At 36.9% G+C, this 24,598-nt stretch overlaps 1 protein-coding gene across 2 annotated transcripts in view; it reads right to left on the bottom strand.

Moving 5' to 3' along the window:
* NOXA1 (NADPH oxidase activator 1) overlaps nt 1–24,598 on the bottom strand; it is a 546,660-nt gene that overhangs the window by 317,274 nt on the left and 204,788 nt on the right. For both annotated transcript variants that reach the window (XM_044058837.1, XM_044058838.1), the window contains exon 3: nt 766–874. In XM_044058837.1, the coding sequence (XP_043914772.1) occupies nt 766–874 (109 nt within the window). The remainder of the gene's footprint in view (nt 1–765; nt 875–24,598) is intronic.

The following is a 24,598-nucleotide window of genomic DNA, read 5'->3' as shown; positions in this document are numbered from 1 at the left end:
ATTAATATTTTTTGTTTGTTCTCTCCACTGTAACTGTTGATGTGTGCATACCACTGTAAAAACATGTCTTTTGTAATTTATGTGTATACTGATCATGTCTAAATAACTAAATGTATCTGTAATTTTTCTATGTGGAGCTTTTCTCCCCAGGCCTCTGCTGAAAAAGGGCCTTTTTGGCTCAGACACCCCCTGTTAACAAAGGTAAAATACAATAAAATAAATTGTTGGAAGACAGAAGAAAAACTAAACAAAAACATATTTAAACATTATGCACTACTCAAAAATAGGAATGTTAGGTCATAATCTTTGAGCATTATTCCAAACGAATCCCCTGCACATAAGTAATTAAGGTTGAAATGAGATGATGCTAAATGTCAAAACAGAATTAAATGGAGACAAGATAAGCCTAAAGTTACAAGAAGGAACGTAATTTGAAGGAAAAACAGTCAGTGATTAAACGCTGAATATGACTAAAATGTACGGCTATGACAAGGAACAGGTGCAATGATGGTAACACGTATGCTGATGCATTTATATCATGTCTAGAAACAAATGTAGTACACAGCTGAACAATGCTATGTGCATACCTTGCAACAAGTTAATTATTTATCATCTTTGTTTCAGTTCTGTTGACCTTAGATTAGTCACTAAAAGCTTTATCTTGATTAGTAAAGATTATACACCTGCAGTTTGGCAAATATTAACTGTGGTCACCCACAGAGTACACAGATTATAAATAACTAGCCTGCTATTCTCACCACTTACCTCCCAGGCATAGAGTTTATGAGCAAGTCCCAGCTGTCCGTAGTCAATAATAATGTTGCCTCTCAGGTGAACCAGTGCTAGGCGGCAGTCAGAGAGAGCTTCTTCATACCTTCCATGCAGAGAAATAAAGAATAAATTAATGTTAACTAATTATGATAAATCAGTGACACTCAAAACTCATAATCTCCAGGTTTACTATATACTACCTTTACCTGTAGCTGTCAGCCTTTAGTATTCGTCCTCCCATTTCCCAATGCATGACAGCTAACACTGAGTGACACTTCACAATATTAATGATGAACTATCCAACCCTGTGTTGTTTGAGGGGTAAAGCCTTAAGTGTTCCTCAGACAACCTGTGTTTGACTAGTGGCAGACATGCAATAACGGCCAGGTGGGGGAGGATAAAGCCCTTACTGTGCCCAGTTGACCTGTGTTTGACAAGTGGCACAGGTACAATAAGGGCCAGGTGAAGGAGGATAAAGCCCTTACTGTGCCCAGATGACTTGTGTTTGACAAGTGGCACAGGTGCAATAAGGGCCAGGTGGAGGCGGATGAAGCCCTTACTGTGCCCCAGATGACGTATGTCCAATTAGTCTCACAGGTGCTGTAAGGACCAGTGGGGGGGGGGGCGCGATAAAGCCATACCTGCGCCTCAGACAACCTGTGTTTGACTAGTGATACAGGTGCTGTACAAGCCAGGTGGTGGATGAGAAGGCCCTTACTGTGTCCCAGGTAACCCGTGTCTGACCTAGTGGCACAGGTGCTGTATGAGCAAGGTGGGGGAGGATGGGACTGAGAGGATGACATCAGCTCAGCCATTCCTGGGGGGTGGGGGGGGCCTGACGAGCTCTGTGGCACAAGTGGCATATTACTTGGTGGGAAGGTTGTGGAAGCACACATGTGCCTCCCAAAGACATTGATTGTGGAGCTAGATAGGCTGCCATGGCATGGTGAGGTTCATAGGTTGGTACTAGGCTATCGGCCCTAGGGCCTATACAAGCCTAGCCATAATAATTTCCTGGATATTTCTTCCTACAATATTTACTTCCCTGGACCCCTGTCTAGCAGGGCGACTAACATGATCCCCGGGGTGAATTTCCTACCTCTCATCCAATCATCAAGGTTCCTTTTGAAGGGGGCCAACGAGGTGCTCTGCTTGACATGTATGGGCAGTCTATTCCAGATTATGGGGAGTCTCTGGGTCAGGAACCTATCCCTCCAGCATGTTTTGTTCATTGTGATGACAAGATTTAGATCCCTGGAGTGTGTGGCTCTGAGGGATTGGGATTTCTTAAAGTGGAGCATATTAAGGCATAGTCCATGGCCACAATATGAAGCTGCTCCAGCAGCCTTGATCTCCTCACTGGCCATGGGTGTGGATCTGGTTGAGCTTGGAGGAGGCTAAGGTGGGTCTGGTAGACCTGATGGAACAATGAGAAGAGTTGGTGGCCACTGATGGTCATCTGCAGGGAGTGTATATATGTTATTGATGAGCTGCTTACTCTGACTTTCCCCTCTGACCTTCTTTAACGCTTGTAAAACGTCTATTTAAAGTTCTGGCAGCAGGCAGGGAACAATAGGGGGTCTACTACAGGAAAATAATTATGCACTGCTGTTAAGTCCTGATTAGTTCATGAAGTCTGCCTGTTCAAAACAAGCTGCACATCCTGCTTACAAGAGATTTCTGCTTGCAGCTCACTTTGTACCTGCCTCAGGCCATCAGTATCATCTTGATTTTTGTGTTTTATAACTCATTTATCAATATTCATGCAGCAAAAAGAATGCAGCCACCTGCTACCTCATCTTATGTATATTTTATATTGTTTACATCATAGCTTTATCTGAAGAGTTTGCTAACAGTTCTTCAATGACAAAGCACTTGTCGTCGCCCTCCATTCTTATTTGCATTTTGATGCATGCCACTTTTTTAGGTTAGAGAGATGTATTTTTAAAAGTGCCAGAAAAGTCTATTACTGCAGAGGATATTATTGGGTTCAAGTCAGTGGGAAGTCATTTTCCAAGATGTTCTATGCTGCCTGTCACCTGTAGGAACCGGAAGATATGCATTAACAAATCTCACTGTAGAGCTCCTGTTATTTATATCCCCAATGAGCAGTGCACTGCTTCCTGTTGGTTAACACTTTTTTCACTGTTTCTCACGTCTACTACTTGTACAGGCTTTCATCTTCAGTTACTCTTTAATGACCTGAGTATGAGTTAGGACAGTAAATACTACTACAGGACCCTTGGCCTGGTGGTTCGCCCCTGTAAGTGTCCTCTGCCCCTTCAAAAGCCAGCATGTCCCAAAATAGCATAAGGCAGCCTACTTCATCTGAATGCAAATTATCCACTTTAGTCTTTATAGCTGTGCTTGTATCTCTGAAGATGGCTAACCCTACAACAACAAGCTAAGACGTCTGCAGAAATTATCATGAATCAGTATCTTGACGCTGCTATGAGGTTCAACAGCTTGATTACCACAAAAGAATGTCTCATGTTACATGTATGCATCCTACTACTTCTGTTTGGATGCATGTCAGTCTTGATTATTGATTTATTTAGTTACAGTTGTACTCCAGTTTAGCTCCACTAAGCCAAAAGCCTCTCTGTATAGGAAACATAAGGTGATATTCATATTAGCTAGGGTAAATTTGGCCAAGGCATGGAAAAATTATCCTACTTTTCTGTTAAGTGATGTGGGGTATTTTATATCCATCTGAGGTACAGACAAATCAGGTAAATTGGACCTCTGTTTAACACCTCATCTGAAGGCGTTTATATCACGTTATCGAAAGATGAAAATAGCGAACGCTATTTCATCTGCCCCAAAACATCTGAACATAAAAATATCAAACATTCAGAACAGCGATTTTTTTCCCATGGAAAAAACTCCTGCTCCATAACACATACACACAACACAAGCACATCAAACAAACAGCAACCACACACATTCACTTAAATTCCTACATCTAATGCTACACTAAACTAAACATACATTACTATCTACCCACTTACCTTAGCCTAAACCTTAACCCTAAGGTAGCATACTCACCTAACCTGCGCCCTAACCCTAACTCACTTAAACCACCCCAACCCTAAAGTCTGTCACTATCACACACACGCCTAACTCACTTAACCCGCCCCTAACCCTAACATACAAACAATCGCACACTTACCTGAACCCAACCCAATAAATGTTAACTTTCCACCACAGCGCTAAGAATAGCAAAACCACAGAAACGGCCAACCATATTCTTTCCCAAGGAAAGAATTCACTGTTCTGCAGCTTCACTATTCTTAGCGTTCGCTGAATAGTGTTCGATATCAGAACATTCGAAGTTTTAATACTTCGATGTTCTGATATAGACCCATCTGAAGGACCCTTTCTGCAACACTGCAATGTCTGTACTGGAAAATGAATCCAAATACATGGCATGGGAATGAAACCCATAGCCACTGGGTCCAGTTATTATTTTGACTGGATACTCTTTATTGAGTCTTAAGGCTTTCCCAGCTTCTTTAGATGAAATAGTGACCTGGGTATTGAGGAAGTCTACCTTAGATCTGGACAGTTTGGAAAGCTGCTTCCCCATCTCATATCTAACATTTATTGGTATGGGTATTGTGAAGGTTGTGCACACAGCTTAGTTCCATTTTAAGTGAACAAACACTCTGTGATCCAGTCTTGCCGGGACTGTACACATGATACAGCAGTGAGAGTGGCCTTGCTAGGGTAATAAATGATCCCCTGTTGGCAGGAGATAACTGCGTTTATTGAACTCTGGCTCTCCTTAATCAGCACTGGAGCACATTTTGGGCTTGGTGTAAAATCTCTAAAACTAATCTGAAATGATTTATCTCCTGCTTTTCCAGGTGGATTCAGACAACAGGGTCTGTGGCTAGTTCTTCATCTTTAGGCAGAGTCCTTCTTCTGGACATCCCTACATACAAAACTCATATTCATATTTGTGTAGTTACTAAGACATGGCTTCAGTGCAATGATAGCACTCACTCTTTATCATGGTTTAGTGTCTTTCATGTCTTCAGACCACTGAGCAACTGTAGGGGAAAATCTCATTTTGTAGGAAACACCATTACCTCACATAAATTACCCACAACCCTAATATGAAGCTCCTGGATATTCAAAAAACCCTTAATAAATCCAGCTATTACTTCATTACTAGCTACAGATCGACATCAATGTTGCCCAAAGATCACAGAAAGTGCCTAAACACCACTGACGCATTAAATATCAAGCCAAATACCTTCTTGCTAGGGAACTTCAATTACCAAAGCACTGACTGGCACGCTTACACTTCTAAAATAGTTATACTCAGTGTTTTCTAGACTTCATGAATACCAGTACATTTGTAAAATGACCAACTAAAGGCTCTTAACATCTCTGACTTGGTCCTTACTCACCTAGCGCCTACCTGCACCTGACCCTGCATCTCCTCGTCCTTGGTTAAATATGATCATAAACCAGTCATCCTCTCTATCAAGCAACCCATACAGACAGACAGACACAGACACACACACACACACACACACACACACACACACACACACACACACACACACACTAATTGAGACCATCTTTAGAGACTTCATCTGGTAGAAGACCTATGCAAAATTCTCAGCAATCCAGCTGACAGGGCTGCCACATTCAGCTCTTAATTTAATCAGGACCTGAGCAGTTGCATAGAAAGGTCAGTATCCATCTTCTCTAAATACAGCAGTAGATTCTGTTGCAAACGACTCTGGTAGAACTCCTGTATTAATAAATTGAAGTGTAAAAGAAGGAACATAATGAAAAGTTGTGCAAAATCCCCATCTCCACGCCTCAAGACTGCACTGGCCAGCAAGGAAAGTAAAACAGTATTAGGAAATGTAAAACAGAGTATGAACTTATTGAACTTATGGTTGCTACATATTCCAAAGGAAACTAAAAATCTTTCTTCAGTTATGTCAAACAATTAAGAAATAATATCCAGCAATGCACTGAGCTTATACATACTAATATCACTCATTCTGACCACAAGGATATTGCTAATTTATTAGACAAATTTAGTGATACCTTCACCCTTCCAACTCACATTATTGCCTCAACTATCCCCGAGAATTTAGCTCCCCTGAAATCACCTAGGAATAAGTCTTAGAATCCCTGTTTAAGGGTAAAAAATAATATTTCTGTGGGACCAGACAACATACCAGGCTTCATTCTCATCAATACCAAGTATGAGCCTCTACTGAAACTGTTCAACCTAAGCCTACCCACAAGGTTTGTGCCTGATGCCTGGGGAAAGCCACTATGACTCCTGTACACAAAGGTGGCCTCTCTGCAGACACGGGTAATTATAGACCCATCAGCCTCACCAGCTTTATATGCAAAGTCATGGAATGTATTATAGCAGAACACATTACAGACATAGGAAACTTAATTGATCAAGATCCCAATCAGTCTGTTTTTCTGAGAGTTTCTTTGAAAAGGTTACAGGTGCTGTGGACAGTGGTCATTCTATGCACACTGCTTATGTTGACTTGGCCAAGACATTTGCCACTATCTCCCATACTGGTAGTATTTAAAAATTAGACAAGCTTATTGTAAACCCCTACATTTTCCACTGGATTGAAAACTAGCTCTCCAACAGATCCCAATATGTGAAAGTTGCTGGTCCCCTCTCTGAGTGTTACATTGGAACTAGTGTGTGCCACAGGGAACAAGCCTCTCCTGCGTGGCATTTATTTTGCAGGCATTCAAGAAAATATCTCAGAAAGTGTGGTTAATCAAGTTTGCTGAGGACTACAGTCAGGGTACTCATATCCGCTCAGCCACTGATACAAAACAGCTCCAGCAAGGCTGGAATGTGCACATACATGGTATATCAAAAATGGTCTCAAACTAAATGAGAAAAAAGTGCAGCATAGTAGCATCTGTCAGAAAGGCTGCTACCAATTCATATATTATAAAATGTACTCTTCTTCAGACAGATACAGTCATAAAACACCAGACAGAAATCCTTCTATCTGGTCCAGTTAATTTCCAAGGGGAATATCTTCAAGATCCAAAGAAGTCATCCAAACACTTGTCAGACCCATTACTGAATAGTTTCCTCCTTTGGTGTGTCCAAATCCAAATGTATTGCTCAAATAGAAAGGCCCTACAGATTTCTAACCAACAAAATGAAAGGTCTTAAATCCTTCACCTATCCTGATGCATTAGCATGACTCTTCTTCTACTCATTAGCCTACAGATGACCTCTGTCTCACTTTTTGAGCCATGAAAGACCCAGTCGTATTTGACTTCCTATTTCCTCACAAAACCAGTGGCTCTACAAATGTCCACACTAATAATCTAAATCTACACCAACAAATAAACAAGACTCTTCAGTCAAGCAGAGCGCCTCCTTGGTCCTCTTCAAAAGGAACCTTGACGACTGGATAGGAGATAGGAAATTTACCCCAGGGATCACGTCAGTCGCCCTGCTAGACAGGGGTCCAGGGATGTAAATAGTGTGGGAAGAAATAGCCAGGGAATTGTTATGGCTAGGCTTGTACAGGCCCTAGGGCTGATAGCCTAGTACCAACCTATGAACCTATGAACTCGCTGGAGAGATAGGCTTCAAACTCAACATATTCTTACCCTATGAAATAAGTTACCACTAAGGGTCAAAGTACTACCTTAGCTACATTTAGAGCTAGTCTTGATGACTGGATGGGTAGACATAAGTCTACAACAGGCTTACCATGTATGGCCCTACTCTAAGTACTTGAAATGGAAGGCAAGAACCTTTAAGTTTATCTGCTTAAAGATGTATATGGCTAGACATCTTATGGTCCAGTGATCACTTGTGTGGGATCTTCCTTTGGTCCATTAATTATTCTGTTATTTCCAGATGCTCACAATGATCCATTCATGTTTTCCATGTACATGATTTGTTTAGAAGCAAACATTCAGGGAACGGATAGGTGTCTTTGCTATCAGAGGTGAATTGCAATTGCATCCTATTTTGTCAAGAGCATATGGCTGCTGCAAAATCCATTCATTAATGATCTGGCATTCCTGACGTCTTGGCTGAGCAGTCATGTGACACTTTAAGGAACACAGAACATCTGTTCCTGAATCCCTCTATTATTTATGAAGTGATAAGTTCAGTATTGATATTACACTGATTAAGGTATAATTTTTGATAACAGATGCATCCTAATGGACTGGTTTCAGCTATAGTAAAGTCATTGCACTATTATCTAAGGAATAAAACTTGAATTATGTGTGTATGTCTACATGAGGACCTTCCTGTGGTTATCCATGCTTTGTTTTCTTCATAGCTTGAGCACTGAAACTACCTTCACATTAGACTTCCTTACTTAGAGCTTGGTCACCGTCATCTAGTATGTAACTCTTCTGCCTATTATTTTATATATTTTTTTAATTTTATTATTATTTTTTATGTATCTTTTGCTGACCAGGTGCCACTAGGACACTGACCTCCTTTCAAGGGAGACCTAAGTTGGCATCCATGCTAACTATGGAAATTTTGTCCCGGTCATAAGGGAAATTCCCCTACTCATTTGTGTACAGGGATGCTACTGAATGCAACACTTAAGGTTTCCAGTGTGAGTGTGAAGGCAGCTTGGAGAAACCAGACGAAAGCATGGAGTGCGATATCAATGCAGTTAATGGTGATGAAATGGAAGTAGTTGGAGGTGGAATAAAAAGTAGGCAGTTGACCCTTCGCAGGAGATGATAAGGTCAGAAGAAAGAGGATCAGAGACAGATTTGTGGAGGGCAAATACAGGAGAGAAGTAGTTAGCACAAGGGAAAATACAAGTGAAGGTGTCTGAATCTTCACAGGATACAGAAGTGCTTTTCCACAGAAGCTGTTCGAGGAAGATTCTGAGTCACAGCAAGGATTTATTGTTACAACCCTTCAATCAGGAGGGTTGCGGGATGTTTATTTGAAGGAGATGATTAATCAGAGCGAACCAGAGAGTGAGGTAGTGGCTTGATGGTGCAAAATTATGGAAACAATTCAAGAAGAAGAGGTTGTTGAGGTTGGAGTAAGTAAGAAATCTTATGCACAGATGATAAAAGAAAGAGAGAGAAAAGTGGAAGTAGTGAAGGAGGTGAGGAAACAATTGTGATAAGATTAAGCAGTAAGGAAGACAAAAGGACTTCAAAGCCCTGAAGTCTGGGACATTGTGATTACACCATTTGGTATCACCCAAAGAGGTAAGAGCTTTCATTCATATCAATAAAAAAAACTTCCTGTGACATATCGTTTGAAATGGGACAGTATATGGAGAATTGTTAGAACAGTATGAATTAAAAAAGAACTGTAATCCTTAGATCTCTTATGTGGTACAGGTTTTCGATAGAGAAACTAAAGAGAATTTTGGTGCAATTCAGAACGGAACTTGAAAAAGAGAAATTAAGGGCTATTTAAAGACTATATGTAAAGAAGTTATGGACATGACAAAAATATATAATGATCAAGGTTTATGGACAGGGGGGTTGGGATTGTGGGGTTATTTTTCAAAATGGAAAAGAGAACTGTTGTACACATTCCAAGTGTGATCAATTTGGATGATAACAGGCTTTGTTAAATATAGAGGTTATCCAAAAACTTGCTTTTTTGTGGAAAAGATAATCATCTGATTAGTGATTGTGACAGACAAAAATGTTTTATTTGCGGTAAGCCAGGTCATGAAGCTAAAAAAAATTTGATATGAAATGTAAAGAAATGTATAAAACTTTGTCATACATGGGTGGATTGTGAAGAATATGTAGAAGTTATAAAACAAGAACATACACAGGATTATGTGCATGATATTGATAGAAATATAGAAAAGGAACAAAAAGGACAGATTACTTTACAAGAATGCAATAAAGACATAATAGTGCACACACAAATGAAAAAAAAGGAAGGGGAAGGAGGAGTGCTTGATATGAGTAAAGAGGAATACGTAAACTGGCAGGTAGTGAGGGGAAATAAAAATTCTATATGAAAAAGGGTGAAAGAGAAGAAAAGGAAGTTTAAAAGCATAGTTGCAAAAGAAAATAAAGGTAAAGGATAGACAAAGACGGGGATAATAATAATTTTATTTTAAAAGAAGGGTGAAAACCTTACCGTTAAATATTAATAGCATAAAGAATATAAAAAGAAGGTTAGGTATATTAGAATGGAGTGCTTCAGCTGATGCACATATAATTATATTAAAAGACACGAGAATTTTGACAGAAAAAAGGTTACAAACTGAAGCGTTATGGGGTAGAAATATCATATGGAATATTGGAAACAATGCATGCTCAGGAATAGGTGAGTTATGTCAGGAAAAAATGAAAATCTCTAATTTTACAACAGTAGAATTGGAAGAATAATGCTGATAAATTTTTGGTGGAAAACAGATGTTTACAGAATTATTGCAATATATGCATATATTACAAAGAAGGAAAGAGAGATAATATTAAAAAAAATCTAAGTTATGTAAGCGTTAAAATGGATATAATATTAGAAGGGAATTTCAATTGTAATTTAATATTAATAGAAGAAATGAGATAAAATGGAAACTGATTATTTTTTAGTATCTGATAGTTTAAAAATTATACAGAAATGGATAAAGCAGATAGGTTTTTGGGTCACATAACCATACAGATTGAAGTACAGGAGAAAGAAGGATACATAAGATTAGGTAAAGGTGTTAAGATTCTTAATGAAAAAGATTTACATAATGAAAACAGGAAAGAGATTAATAAATTATGGAAAGATCATATAGATATGAGAATTGGATGAATTGGTAGAGAAGTTTTAAGGAAAAGTACAAAAAGTGTTTTCTGGAGTGTCAAGCTGGGAACAGAAGAATAGAGAAATTAAAATATAGGCAGTTCAGTCAGAAATTGTTTAGAGAAATATTAAGAGATAAGACAGCTTTATTTTTTATGAGAAAGAGAAGATACTATATAATATAAATCAGGAGAAGATTAGGAAACTGTTATATAAACAAATATATTTTTGCAAGGAAGGAAAGAAGAGGTGCCACTATGTCTGAATAAATTATTAAAAGAAAATAATAAGGGAATTAACAAAATAATAAAGAAGAAAGAACGACTACACAAAACAGAATACTTGGGGTGATCAAGAAGCATACAGAGCATACTTTTGTAAAGAAAGAGATAAAAGTGAGACTAAAATGGATAGTTAGATATATTAGGAATAGTATCTGGATTAAGTGAGCATAAGTGGGAGAAAATCTTTCAGGAATTAAGAAATACATGTACGTTTTGGGAAACATATAAACTGTCATATAAAAAAGGAAGAAGAAGAAAGATTAGAGTTAATTAACCCAATTGTTCATGCAGCGTCCTGGAATCTGTACTAGCTTTAGTAGGTTTTTTAAAAAAAGAGAATAGAAATTTAATAGAATATATTTTCAACGTTGAATGTAAAGTATTTTGGTAAAAAGTGGTATTAGGGAAAGATGGAAAAATTATGAGTATGAAGATATAAAACAGTGCCAAAATAAAATTATTTTATGGAAATTGAATATAAATAATGTTAAAAATAATAGGAAAGAATGGTATTTGAATATTATGAAAGAACATTCTTTTTCCATGGAAGCATTTAGAAATGGAGAAAAGAAATGTTGTAAAAATAAGATTTACATGGTATAAGAAAATATATGAATGTAAAGATTTTTCATGGAGATCGACAAGAGGTAAACTGGCTGTTAAAGCTAACATGCCTTATAAAAGAAAACAAGAAAGAGTGTGTAGTCACTGTGTGGAGTTTGATACAACAGAGCATGAGTTTTTGCAATATTCTAGAGTTAATAAGTTATGAGAAGAAGTATGTAATAAGATGTTGAAATGTTTGAAAAAGGTTAAAAATTTAAATATGATTATGGTCTATTACGGGTATTACAATAACAGAAAATGAAAAGAGGTTGAAAAAATTGAAATATTTTTCATTCTATGGACGTTATGGATTGAGAGACTTAATGAAGTAAAGTTTAATAGGAAATAGACATTAATGATTTTGAAGAAGTTATGTTTTTGACTCTGGAAAAAGTGTGGGGGATGTTTAACATAAGCGATTATTTTGTATTATACAAAAGTGTAAATAATTTTAAATAATGTATATAATGTAAATAATATATATAAGCTTTGATAATCAATAAAGAACCCCTAATCTTTGGATGAGAGGAAGTGAAGCATTCTCTGGAGCTGCTAGGTGGCGATGGAGTGCTGCTACTACAGCTCTGAAAATCCTGTGATGGAGAAGAGTGCAGCAGAGCTGCAGAGAGGACTAGATGAAAACCTACTGAAGGAAGAAGAAAGATGAAATAACTGTTACAGAATTGGAAAGTGGAGGACTGGAGACACAATTGCTGATATACTTGATAAATCAGGACAGCCAAAGGAAGGAGAAGAAGCTAAATGGGGTGACATGGTGGAGATAGTGTTACAGGAAGAAGAAAATGAGAAACTGGAAAGACAAACAAGTTTGGTGAAAGGAAAACAATGGAGGTATTCTTTATTCTTGGCTAGTGGTGTAGCCAGTTTTCAGGGTTTAACTCTGCAAAAGGGATTTTTGTTACAAGAAAGAAGTTATGCAGATGAAGCTTAGCATGGAAGGATAGAAGAAGGAACTGAGGGGAGACAAATAGTTGCTCTTTCACATCAGACACAGAAAAGATGCCCAGTGGTAAGAATAAAAAGTGAAATGGATGGCTTTTTGAACAGGTATGGCATTATGGATAATATTATTTTGCCAATTAGATTGAACATTAAATACAAGACCATTAATTCATTTGGGAGCTGAAATGTCTTGTGAAGTAACATTTGAAAGTTTTAACTTGCTGGAAAAATGTATAACTGAGATAAAAAAAAACTGTAGTAGCACTATGGAAAGTATTTATTTGTGAGCTTGAGACTGCAAATAAAAAAGAAAATAAATGTGTAATTTAGGACTTTGGGTATGGATGAGCATGACTTAAAATTGTTTTTTTTTTCTTTTGCTTTGTTGTAAAGTACATACAATTAAAAATATGTGATGAAAGAAATGTATGGACTGTGGATTGGAAAGTGTGGTTAACAATGGTTGTTAAGGATAGGAAAATTCAACATATTTCAAATACAATAAGTATGAATGGTAAGACAGAATTTGTTATATACTGGGGTTAACCCAAAGCATGTTATTTCTGTGGAGATAGAAATCAAGACTGCAATAAACAAAGATGTGGCTAATATGGGGGATGGGATATACAACAAAAACAATGCAAGCCTTTTTGTAGAAAATGTAAAGAATTTGAACACTTCTGGTTTGACTTCCCATATTAAAAGAGGAAAGCTCAGAAGAAAGACAAGCAGTACAAAAAATGATTACAGAAGATGTTGGAAGAGGACGTGGTATGGGGGAGGGGGATACTGAATAAAGGTTAAACATTGAATATGTACTTAAAGAAAAAATAACAGTGCACAGTAAGGTTTGTAGGTGATACAAAGTTTTGTAGAGAAAATATATAAAAAGAGGAAACAGATGGGCAAGAAGAATGGAAAATGAAAAACATATTTGAAAAAGTAGGGCTTTTTTTAGAAAAGTAAATAACAATAGAAGAAATGGAGAAGGTGATAAATGTAAAAAGTATTATAAGGAAATAAATGAAGATAAAGGAAAAGTTGAAAAATATAGATAGACAGATATAGATAGATATACAGATATAGATAGATATACAGATATGTGTACATCTTAAATGACTGGATGAAGGAAGGTATAATAGATGAAGGCATATGAGGTGTATTGATAACATTTATATGGAAATGGGATGAAAGAAAATATATAAAAAAATAGAGGCCCTTAACACGAGGAAATACTGACTATAAAATATTTATGAAAATACTACAAAAAAGATGGAAAAAGTACTGGATGAGTTAGTAGAAGAAGGAATTTATGGGATAAAAGGAAGACAGATAAAAGAAAATTTAGCAAAAGAAGTAATACAGATGATACTGGAATAAAGAAATAAGACTAATAAGATGCGACTTAGCTAAAACATTTGATAAAGTAAGCCACGAAGCAATGTGGTAGATTTTAGAGGCATACAACATAGGAGAAAAATATATTAATGTAATAAAGAAATATTATGAAAATAAATTCAAGGGTGCAAGTCATGGTGGTACTTACGTATTATCGCAACCAGATTTTGCGACATCTTTTACTTTCTTCACTTTTACTGAAATGGCCTCACTGAAGTGTGATATGGAAGGGTAGACTGGCAGAAAGTCTGCTGGGGATATCGGTGGGGGTTTTAAAAAACTATTAAGACTTATAATTTTGAGGTGTGTGGGTAGCGTCCTTTAAAGACATCAAGCATTCAATTCAGAGATCGCAGTGGTTGTGTGTGTGTACGTGTGTTGGGATGAAAGGAGTGCAGGAGTTAGCATACGATCTGTGGAATGGATTACTTTGTACTGCAGTTCCTTTTGGTGAAGGAGTACTACTTTTTGGATGTATGACAGTATTATGAAGGTTAGAAACAGGTTTGGTGGACTTGGGTACCTTAATAATTGAAACGGTTGATAAATAATACAGGTTTGAAAACAGAGATTTCCTACTTCACCGACTACAGCATGTGGAAGGAACACGTTTGCAGTAGAATGGTACTAGTTAACTGACAGGAGATGCTGGCAGTAAAAGGGGAAACCTGTTTTTGAATCTTATTTTTTGAGCCGTTTCAATGATAAACCCTCCTAAAACTACAAAAACATTACAGAACACATGCCTCTAACCTTCATAACACTGCAGTGCTACTACTTGACATAAACAGAAGCAACCAGCATTACCGCAAAAATCTGGTTGCGATAATATGTATGTACCGTTATGGTAAATGAATTGATGGGATGTATTAGGAGAGGAGTAAATTTGGGATGCCCAATGAGTATGTGCTTATTTGTATTAGTAATTAATGCAGTAGCACAGGTACACATGTATGAAATGAGGGAGGCAAGATGTGAAATGGAAGAAAATGTTATATTACCAATAAGCATATATGGCTTATGCAGATGATTTAGTTCTGATGACAAAAACAAAAACAAAAAAAAAGGAAGAATGTTGTAATAAGGATTGAAAAGCTGTCAAAAAAAGCTGACCTGCAGTTAAACAAAATGAAGTGTAAGGGATTTGGTGAGATAAAAAAAAATGGAATATACCTTACAAGAAAGGAAGTAAGGATCTTAGGAGTGACATTTGGTGAATATTATAACATACTAAGTCAAAGGAAAAAGATACTGGAACAAATAAAAACTGCTAGTTTGGTGGAAAAGTTTTCAATTATTTCAGAAAAAAAAAAAAAAAATATATATATATATATATATATATATATATATATATACTGAATATTTATGTATTAGGAAAACTAGCATATTTAGTGTGTGTGTGTGTGTGTGTGTGTGTGTGTGTGTGTGTGTGTGTGTGTCTTTCTTACTCAAATGGAAGAATAGTTATTAGAGATATTTTAGTTTAATTTGGGGATCAAGTCTAAATCCAGTGATAAGAAAGATAATTTATAATAACAAAGAAGAAAAAATGACTTGAGTTTAAAAAATCCAGTGGTGTACTTTGATCTACACATTTATTCTGGGTAATGAAAATGTAAAAGAAAGTAAAAAAGAAATAATAGGTAAGATGCTATATGAAAATTATAAAAATGTATGAGAAGAAAAAATAGTTATAAAAAGAAAAAAAGGAACACAATGGAAAAAGAATATAACAAAAATGAAATTATGGAAGTTAAAAGTAAGTGAAGTTGATGGGAAAAGACAAGAAAAAATAGTATAATATGTTTTCAGAAAAAATTGTGTATGCATGGAAGGAATTAAAAGAAGATGAAAAAAGGCAATAAAAGACAGAAGAAAAATGTGTGGAAGTTTTTATGAAGTAGGGGATATTTTTTGTGGAGAATTTTAAGAGACAAGTTACCAATGAAAGGGAACATGAAATATAATGTAACAGAGGCAGGAAAATGTGTTGACTAGTGAAGGAAAAAAAAACAAAGTATCGTTTTTGGATTGCAAAAAGAATAAAGACTTTTGGGAAATGTTTAAAAATGGATATACATGGGAAGGGTTTAAATGTATAAATATGTATACAATATTATACGGAAGGTGTGATAAAGTAAAGAAATATCGTATTGATAAATGGAATAAACTACTGTTTGTGACAATATGGGTGCTGTAAAAAAAGATGTGAGAATTATTTATATAACAACAAAATCAAAGAGCAATCTATTAGCTAAAATAAAAGATGGTTATGGAAGAAAGGGTAGAGGATACAAGGCAAATATAAAAAAAGAAAAATAATAAAATAAATAGAACTGTTTAGTGAAGTTCCATTGTGTTGATTACTTGCTCTTTTGTTTTGATAATCTGTAAATAGTTTTAAGTATGAATGTAAAAAAATGAGTGTAAATAATTCATTTACTGTTCTACATTACATAAAATGAATTTAAATGTTAATAAAACACCCCTACTGTTTTCTTTATGAAGACTAGGCTGTCACTGATGGAGGAAGAAGTAAACATTGCTGCTGGAGAACTTTTGGAGAGAGAGTCAAAGCAAGATGAAATCCTAGTTCCAGAGTTGGAGAGTGGAAGTTTGGATAATGAGAATGGAGAACTTAATGAAGGAAGAAGAACCCAATAAAGGTGAGGAGAAAAACTGGAGGGTGTGATGGATCAAGTTTTACAGAAACGGCCTGACAATAAAGCTGATACTGTGGCAGAGAAGCAGATTACAGAGGCTGAAAGTACAGATGCATGTTTGGCTGATGGAGTAGTCAATTTTAAGAATATGCCCCTGCAACCAAGTACAGTGGATGACAGAAATAAATAAAAAATAGATGTATGTGCTGTGAGGCAAGGAACGAAAGCAATATACAATGTAAAGGGATGTATTTGTCAGCAGCAGAAGTGCAGCAGCTTCAGGAAAAAGGGGCCAGTCATAATAATAAGCAAAACCACTTCTACTATTGACAGATGTGACATTATGGATATTATACTGCCATTAAGATGTACTTTAAAAGGCATACAAGTTTTAATACATTTGGAGTCAGAAGATTTTTGTTAGTAGCTTTTGAGAACTTTTCAATTTCAGAAAAATGTATGCGTGAAATAACATATCACATTGAAAACACTTTATTTTTCAGAACTTTGGCTTGTAGTTTAAAACTGACAGTGAAATTCACAACTTCACACGGGAAAGAATTTGAACTTAAAACTTTTTTTTCCCGCAATATGATAAAGTGCATGCCATAAAAAAAATGTATAACAGAAATGTATGCATGTGGAGGGAGTGTGGTTACACTGGATATGCATGATGGAAAATTAGAGCATCTTTCAAACAATATAGTAACTGGAAATGGAGCAACTGTTTGGTATTTGGGTCAACAAAGACTTTATTGTGAATGTACAAAAAGAAGATGTGGTCAATGTGGAGAGCAAAGCCATACTATAGAAACTGTAGACCATTTTGTAGGAAATGTAATGAGTCTGGCCATTTTTGGTTTGACTTCACGTGCTGGAAAAATAACAGGTACAAATAAAGAGAGACTGAGAGTAAGGAAAGATAATTTGTAGAAAACAAATAATCAGGAAGAGAGTGAAATGGTTGATGTAAGTGAGAAAAAAGTGAAAGAAATATGACTGAGCAAGGGGAGGGACTGAAGATAGAAGAGGTTCAGATAAAAACAGAAATTAAAAATGATGGGTTATCAAGTGAAGAAGAGGAAGATGGTGACAGATAAACAGGGGAAAACAAAAATGAAGTTAAATCTATTGAAGGGAGAGTAAAGAAAGAGAAAAATAAAAACAGGAGGAAGAAATAGGGAAGAATGGGACAGTCTAGGTATGTTGGGACTAAATGTGAACAGTAGAAGAAACTAAGTGAGATGTTTAATTGTTGTTGAATGGTACAAATTAAAAAAAGATGGATGCATTATATTTGCAGGATACAACATGTGTTAAAGGAACAAAAAGAGAAAAAAAATAAAGCTGTATGGGGAAAACAGTTACATAGTCAGTAGGATATGAAATGAATTAGGGAATCAAAAAGAGAGGATGAAATAAAAATATTAGATTGTGATACCAGGAAGGGTGATGATATGTGATGAGGAAAAATTGAACTTGTGTAATGCTAGTAGTAATATATGTGCATACAAACATGCCAGAAAACAAATGTGATAGTGAGCATGTCAATACTAATGCCTGGGGACTTTAACTCTAAGGTAAGAAAACAAAAATGAAAAACAACACAAGATGAAAGGTGGGGAAAAAACTCACAGCCATCTGATATTATAACATTAAAGGCAAGTGCACTACCTGCAAAGCTGCTAACACAATTAACCAGGAGTAAGCCACAGTGGTGCAGCGGTAGCATTGTTGCCTCGCAGCAAGAGGTTCTCCTGTTCGATTCTCGGCTGGAGTGACTTCTGTGTGGAGTCTGCATGTCCTCCCCGCAGTCGAGTGGCGTTCAAAAGACATGCATGAATGGGCATGCCTTCATTGAAGGTTGGGTTGTCAGGCTGGCAACTCAGCACCATAAAAAAAAAAATCTACTGCCAATCATTAGCGGACCAGAGTTCCTCTGTGGCGACCCCTATCCGGGAAAAAGCTGAAAAGACAAACAAGTCTGCTACCAACATATCAAGCAATTTTTCTACCTAGCTAATTCTGTATTTTCAGATGAACTTCAAAGTTCTAAGTATACTTGCACTACCTAGATGCCACTTACCTGAAAACACTCTTACATCCATTCAGTCTGACATCACCCCACACTCTTCTTAAGAGATTTTGAATGTTAGGATGCAACTTGATTTTTCTGGTTTCTCTTCCCTTTCTTATCAGCACCCTTGAAATCTACTGCCCATTAAGACTCTTCCACTCTGGCTGGCTTCAAGAGGTCCCTTAAAAATCTTTTATTCAGCCTGACATTTTACCTGTCTTGATATTTCTTCATTACACATTTCCAGGTCTTATTTTAATCACTGAGCCTTAATGTATTTATAAATAAGAACCACAGTGTCTGTCTACACACACACACATTCTGTCAGTACCTTACATTTCAGTATGTGTTGTAAAAGAAAATATTCAATAAAACTATTGCTTATTTTTTAAGTAGTTAATAACAACATAAGATAGGTCTTAAACAGTAAACACGTTTGTTTAGTTTCTTGTTTTCTCTCTGTCATATCAACTAGTTATAATAGCAAGGAATGTCATTTTCTTACCAACATAACAGTCATTTTATAATCAACTTCCTAATGTCTGCAGGCATTCTTAATTGATTATAATATTAACCTGTAGCTGAACTATTTCTCCAAATAACTTGTAACAAACTGTGTGAGTATTACTATCCCACTGTCACTCACAACTAAGTTTGTGTGTGTGTGTGTGTGTGTGTGTGTGTGTGTGTGTGTGTGTGTGTGTGTGTGTGTGGTACAGAAGGCACAGACAGCAGGGCTAACCATCCGGTGGTATGAACATTGGAACTTGATAGTCACTGTTGATGTAACACCCTGACCCAGTGTGTAAAGATGGATGGATGGATGGATGGATATTTGCATTAGTGATGATACCCTGTACCACTGTGTATAACATTATCATACAAATGCCCCATCTGGGGTATTCACTGAAAGTCCAAGGGGGGCCAAGTGAGCTCTCTTAACTCTGAAAATGTAACTGTAATTTGAAGGAATTATATATTACGCTTAAAACTGCTGCTCCTGCTAGAGGTATGCATTCTCCAAAGCATACTGATCTCAGACTTAGTATATCTAAGTGGTAGGAGTGACACATCAGGGGTAAACATGCTCATAAAATGCTCTAAATGTATAAAAGTGGATTTCACAATGCAGGTTTTTTTTAATATTCTGTGTGATAGGATAGGACTAACCCAGTTATCAAAATACAAGAAATATTTTTTCCATTTTATACTTCATAAAGAAATGTATTCAGATTACAAGCTTTTCTCTTGTTCATGAGGTGTCTATGTCACTCTGGGATGAGGGTACCATCATCGTGGCCATTCTGGGATGAGGGTACCATCATCGTGGCCATTCTGGGATGAGGGTACCATCGTCATGGCCATTCTGGGATGAGGGTGCCATCATCATGGCCATTCTGGGATGAGGGTACCATCGTCATGGCCATTCTGGGATGAGGGTGCCATCATCATGGCCATTCTGGGATGAGGGTGCCATCATCGTGGCCATTCTGGGATGAGGGTACCATCATCGTGGCCATTCTGGGATGAGGGTACCATCATCGTGGCCATTCTGGGATGAGGGTACCATCGTCATGGCCATTCTGGGATGAGGGTGCCATCATCGGGATGAGGGTACCCCTCATCATTGCTTCTGGGATGATTCTGGGATGAGGGTACCATCATCGTGGCCATTCTGGGATGAGGGTACCATCGTCATGGCCATTCTGGGATGAGGGTACCATCATCGTGGCCATTCTGGGATGAGGGTGCCATCATCGTGGCCATTCTGGGATGAGGGTGCCATCATCGTGGCCATTCTGGGATGAGGGCGCCATCATCGTGGCCATTCTGGGATGAGAGCACCATCATCGTGGCCATTCTGGGATGAGGGTACCATCATAGTGGCCATTAGCATGTTACAAACCAATTAAAAATCATTTTTCTTTCGTCCACCCTTGACCAGTACATTCTCCTGAAAATCACTGGTTTTATTTTCTGCATAATGTTGTCATATGCATTTCTGCTTTGCCCAAATATCACTTTAGAATTATTACTTTATAAAGCTAGTTTTTTAGACATTCACCCCGCATGCCACTAGGAAGCTTTTCAGCTCTGTCTAATATAGTTATTCTCAAGATGTAAAGCCTTTTGTTGTGCAGTGATAGCAAAATAGGGTAGGCTCTGTCTTACTTGTTGTGTCTTTCGGCTTTTCCCGGTTAGGGGTCGCCACAGCGGAACTCCGGTCCGCTAATGATTGGCAGTAGAATTTTATGTGCCAAGTTGCCAGCTCTAACGCCTAAGCTCTGTCTTACTACAACACAAAATTGTACATTAAGCTATTTATGGGTGAATCCAAGTCTCTCAAGCACCGATATGCATGTATTATTGTATTACAGTTGGTAATGTTTATGTAAAAAGGCATAGGATAGTCATACTTACTAAGATAAAATCTTGTTTTTCAGAAACTCCAGAGGGGAAAGGAAAGAGAGAATAGAAATACTTCTCAGCAGCTCGAATTAAGGGCTAAATAACAAAGTAATTTAAAATAAGATGCATCAGGTCAGATAGGACAAACTTCAACACTGAATAAACATGTACTATGTGCCAGCAAACATTGACTAATACTTCTGCCCGTAATGAGATAATATGAAGAATAGAGTCTTGTTCCAGAAATACTTTAGGTCACACTGCAGTTAATGTCTTTTTGTGAAAGTCGGCATTAGGTTGCCATAATGGTTACGGTGTTTAACTCACAGACAGTGGATGGGTTTGGCATAATATGTTAAGATGTCAGTGGAGGGGAGGCAATAATTTGGCAACATTAACAGAACATTAATGATCCAGAGGGAAACAGAATGTAAAAAAATACCACTGTTGTTGATGGGTCTTGATGCAGAGTAAGCATTTGACACAGTAATCTAGGAGTTTATGAGCAGGGCAATGGATGCACTTGCATTCCCTGATACAATTATAAGGTTGATTAGGAGGATATATGAGGGATCGGAGGTCCATAGGTTCATAGATTAGTACAAATTAAAGTAGATGGGTTCCTCTCTGATAATTTCGGTTTGAATAGAGGAACCAGGCAGGGGTGTCCTCTTTCCCCTTTGTTATTTGCATTATATTTACAATAATTGGCAAAGAAAATAACAGACTCAGAAAATCAAGGATATAGTTGGTATGATAGTCAAGAAAAGCTGGCTCTATTTGTAGATGATATTATTTTATAACTGATAAAACCAGAAAAGGACATTTCAGTGTTGTGGAACACTTTGAGGTAGTTTCAGATTTTTCTGGGATACAAAATTAATGAAGCTAAACAAAGGTAAGACTTGTAAATTATGTAACCACACATTAATTGGTTCAGCAATATCCATATTTATGGGGCATGATAAAATTAAGTACTTAGGAGTATGGATTAAAAAAGATTCTGGTGTGGCAGCTAAGGCTATGTTGGAAGAGACTAAATCAAAAGAATACAAAAACTGAGAAATGGGAAGCTCTGTTATATGGGCATGGATTGCAAGATACAAGCAGTTACAATGTTTTTAGCTCCTTTAGTTTTTTACAGAGGTCAGGCATATTTTTATCAACTAGTGGAGAAGTTATAAATAGCAATTAGTAAAGAGCTGAAGGATTTTATCTATGAGGGAAAGATGGCAAAAGTCAAGTAGGATAAGCTGAGTCTTCCAATACAACAAGGCAGTGTGCAGTTACCTGATCTGAAAGGTATTTCAGAGCTACACAGATATACGTAGCACAAGCAGAAACCTATAATTCAAAGTGGAAAGGGATGATGATGAAACAGAGGAGGAAGATAAAGAAACAAGGATAGACTAGGATTTTGGATGCAGATCCTTAAGGAAAATAACAATAACCATAAAGAATATTATGTATGGGATCCGGATGGAGAGAGAGTCCGGATGGAGAAGGGGTCCGAATAGAGAGATGATAAGTCAGCAAGCAAAGGATAGTAGCATTGCTGAAATTGAATTCATCCTCAAGTCTTGGTGAGTACCTTCATGAGGTGGACCCTGTTTTTCACAAAATCTCACCAAGAAAACACTGATATATAGACTGTATTTTATATAGCATCTATCGTGGATAGAAGTAGGTCAAAGATTAAAAAAAGATAGATGGGTGCACAAGACCCAGAATAAAAAAGTGCCCAATCCTGGTAGGCACACTGGTGCTAGGGTAGGAAAAAAATGACAGTGTAGAACCCTCAAGATGCAGAAACATTCCTACAATGGGGCTAGGCCAGGATCAGGGGGAGGATGACCCCCCCCCCCCCCCAGTTGTAGAAAGAAGTAACATTCCACAAAAATCACAAAAATTGATAGGCCAAAAAAGATAGAGTGAACTATCGAGGATAAGAAAGAAATTATGTATTGTTAGTATCATGCAAAAAGCCCAGAATTTCCAGACACAAGATATACAAAAAGATTAAGAGAGAAATTATAGGAAAGAAAAATACTTCCACAAGAAAAACTGCCAAAAGCTTCAAATAAAAATTTGTGTTCATTAATACAAAAGACTTGTGAAAAACATTATATAGACCAAGAAACTTTGATCTATTTGAAAAAAGATGCATCTGAGCAAGTGCAAAAATATAAACAACAAAACCTAGAGATTTTTGAAAGGTATAAAAAAGGAATGCAGTAGAGAGTTGGTTATCCAAACGTTGATTATCTGAAATGTCAGTTAATTGAATGCAGCCTTCCAAAGTTTTCGGGTAAGAAAATCAAAGTATGAATGTGTAAATGTTATACATATTTGATTGTGCATGTTTTTTGAGCTTGCAGCCTGCTCGTGTACGAAAAATATTATTTATTATCTAATGGAATCACTGAATGGTTGAAAAGTGTGTTCCCTGCATGCAGAAAAAACAAGATTTTAGATTTTTTTTTATTTGGTTCAATATATGTTTGATTAGCCCAACAAAACTACACTAGGTCCCAATTAGTTCAGATAATCAACTCTCTACTGTATGGTCATGGGAAAGAAAGCGAGATTTGATATGGTACAATATTTATGCAAAGTCAAAAACCAAATTAATCAATACAAAAAAGGTAGCCTCGAAGATATTTGAAGAGAAATAGAGGCAAAGGCATCCAGATATGGAACATTTCACAATAAAAAATAAAATCACAAAGAGGGAATGTAGAAAAGAAGATTAGTAAAGTAGAAGTTAAAAAACAGACGTGGATGCTATGGAATGCCTGCAAAGTGAAGAATTTGCTGTAGAACGTCTAACACAGGTTACCTCACATCATGATGGAATGGGTCCCCAAAGTAAGGAGACATAAGGAGACCAGGAGACATCTGAAAAGAAATATGGACATGGGAAAGAAAAAGAGATTTAATATGGTGTAATATTTATGCAAAAGAGAAAGGAAAATTAAGCAATATAAAAAGAGCAGCACCAAAGATATTTGAAGGGAAATACAGGCAAAGGAATCTAGACAAGGAAAACTTTATAATACAAAAAATAAGAAGACAAAGAGGAAAAGTAGGAAAAAAGATTAGTAATAGAGATGTTACAGAAAAAGAAACCAAGGTTATGGAGTGCATGCGAAGTGAAGGATTCAGTGTAGAAAATCTAACTCAAAAAGCACCACTGTAGGATAGAGCAATGGACATACAAATCAAGAAGAAATAGTTGGAGCGAGAAGCAACTGTTCAGTTACCATATGTAGATATTTTGGGGCGTTTCACAGGAAACCGGTACAGATGTTCACTTGAAGCTGGACATCAAGGGAAGGAACAGAAAACTGTGGCAACTCTGACGCAGTCAATGTTGAGGAGTGATAGGCCAGTGAGTTCCCATATGACAGAGCAATGGATTACGCAGGATGAAATTGAAAAGAATGTGTCAGAGAAAGATGTTATAGAACTTTCTATAGAGTGCTAGCAGGAAATGGAGAACAAAAAATGTGCCCTCAGTTTAGAAGAAAATGAGCTAAGAGAAGAGTTGCTTGATTTAATAGAGATAGATGATGCAGTGGTTAGCATTGTCACCTCACAGCAAGAGGGTCTCTGGTTCTATTCTCGGCTGGAGTGCCTTCTGTGT

The sequence above is a fragment of the Protopterus annectens genome, chromosome 16.part0, assembly GCF_019279795.1.
Source record: "Protopterus annectens isolate FY-2018-M chromosome 16.part0, PAN1.0, whole genome shotgun sequence".
Classification (NCBI taxonomy): domain Eukaryota; kingdom Metazoa; phylum Chordata; order Ceratodontiformes; family Protopteridae; genus Protopterus; species Protopterus annectens.
The sequence above is the reverse complement of the archived record's forward strand: the minus strand, read 5'-3'. Positions and strand labels throughout refer to the sequence as shown.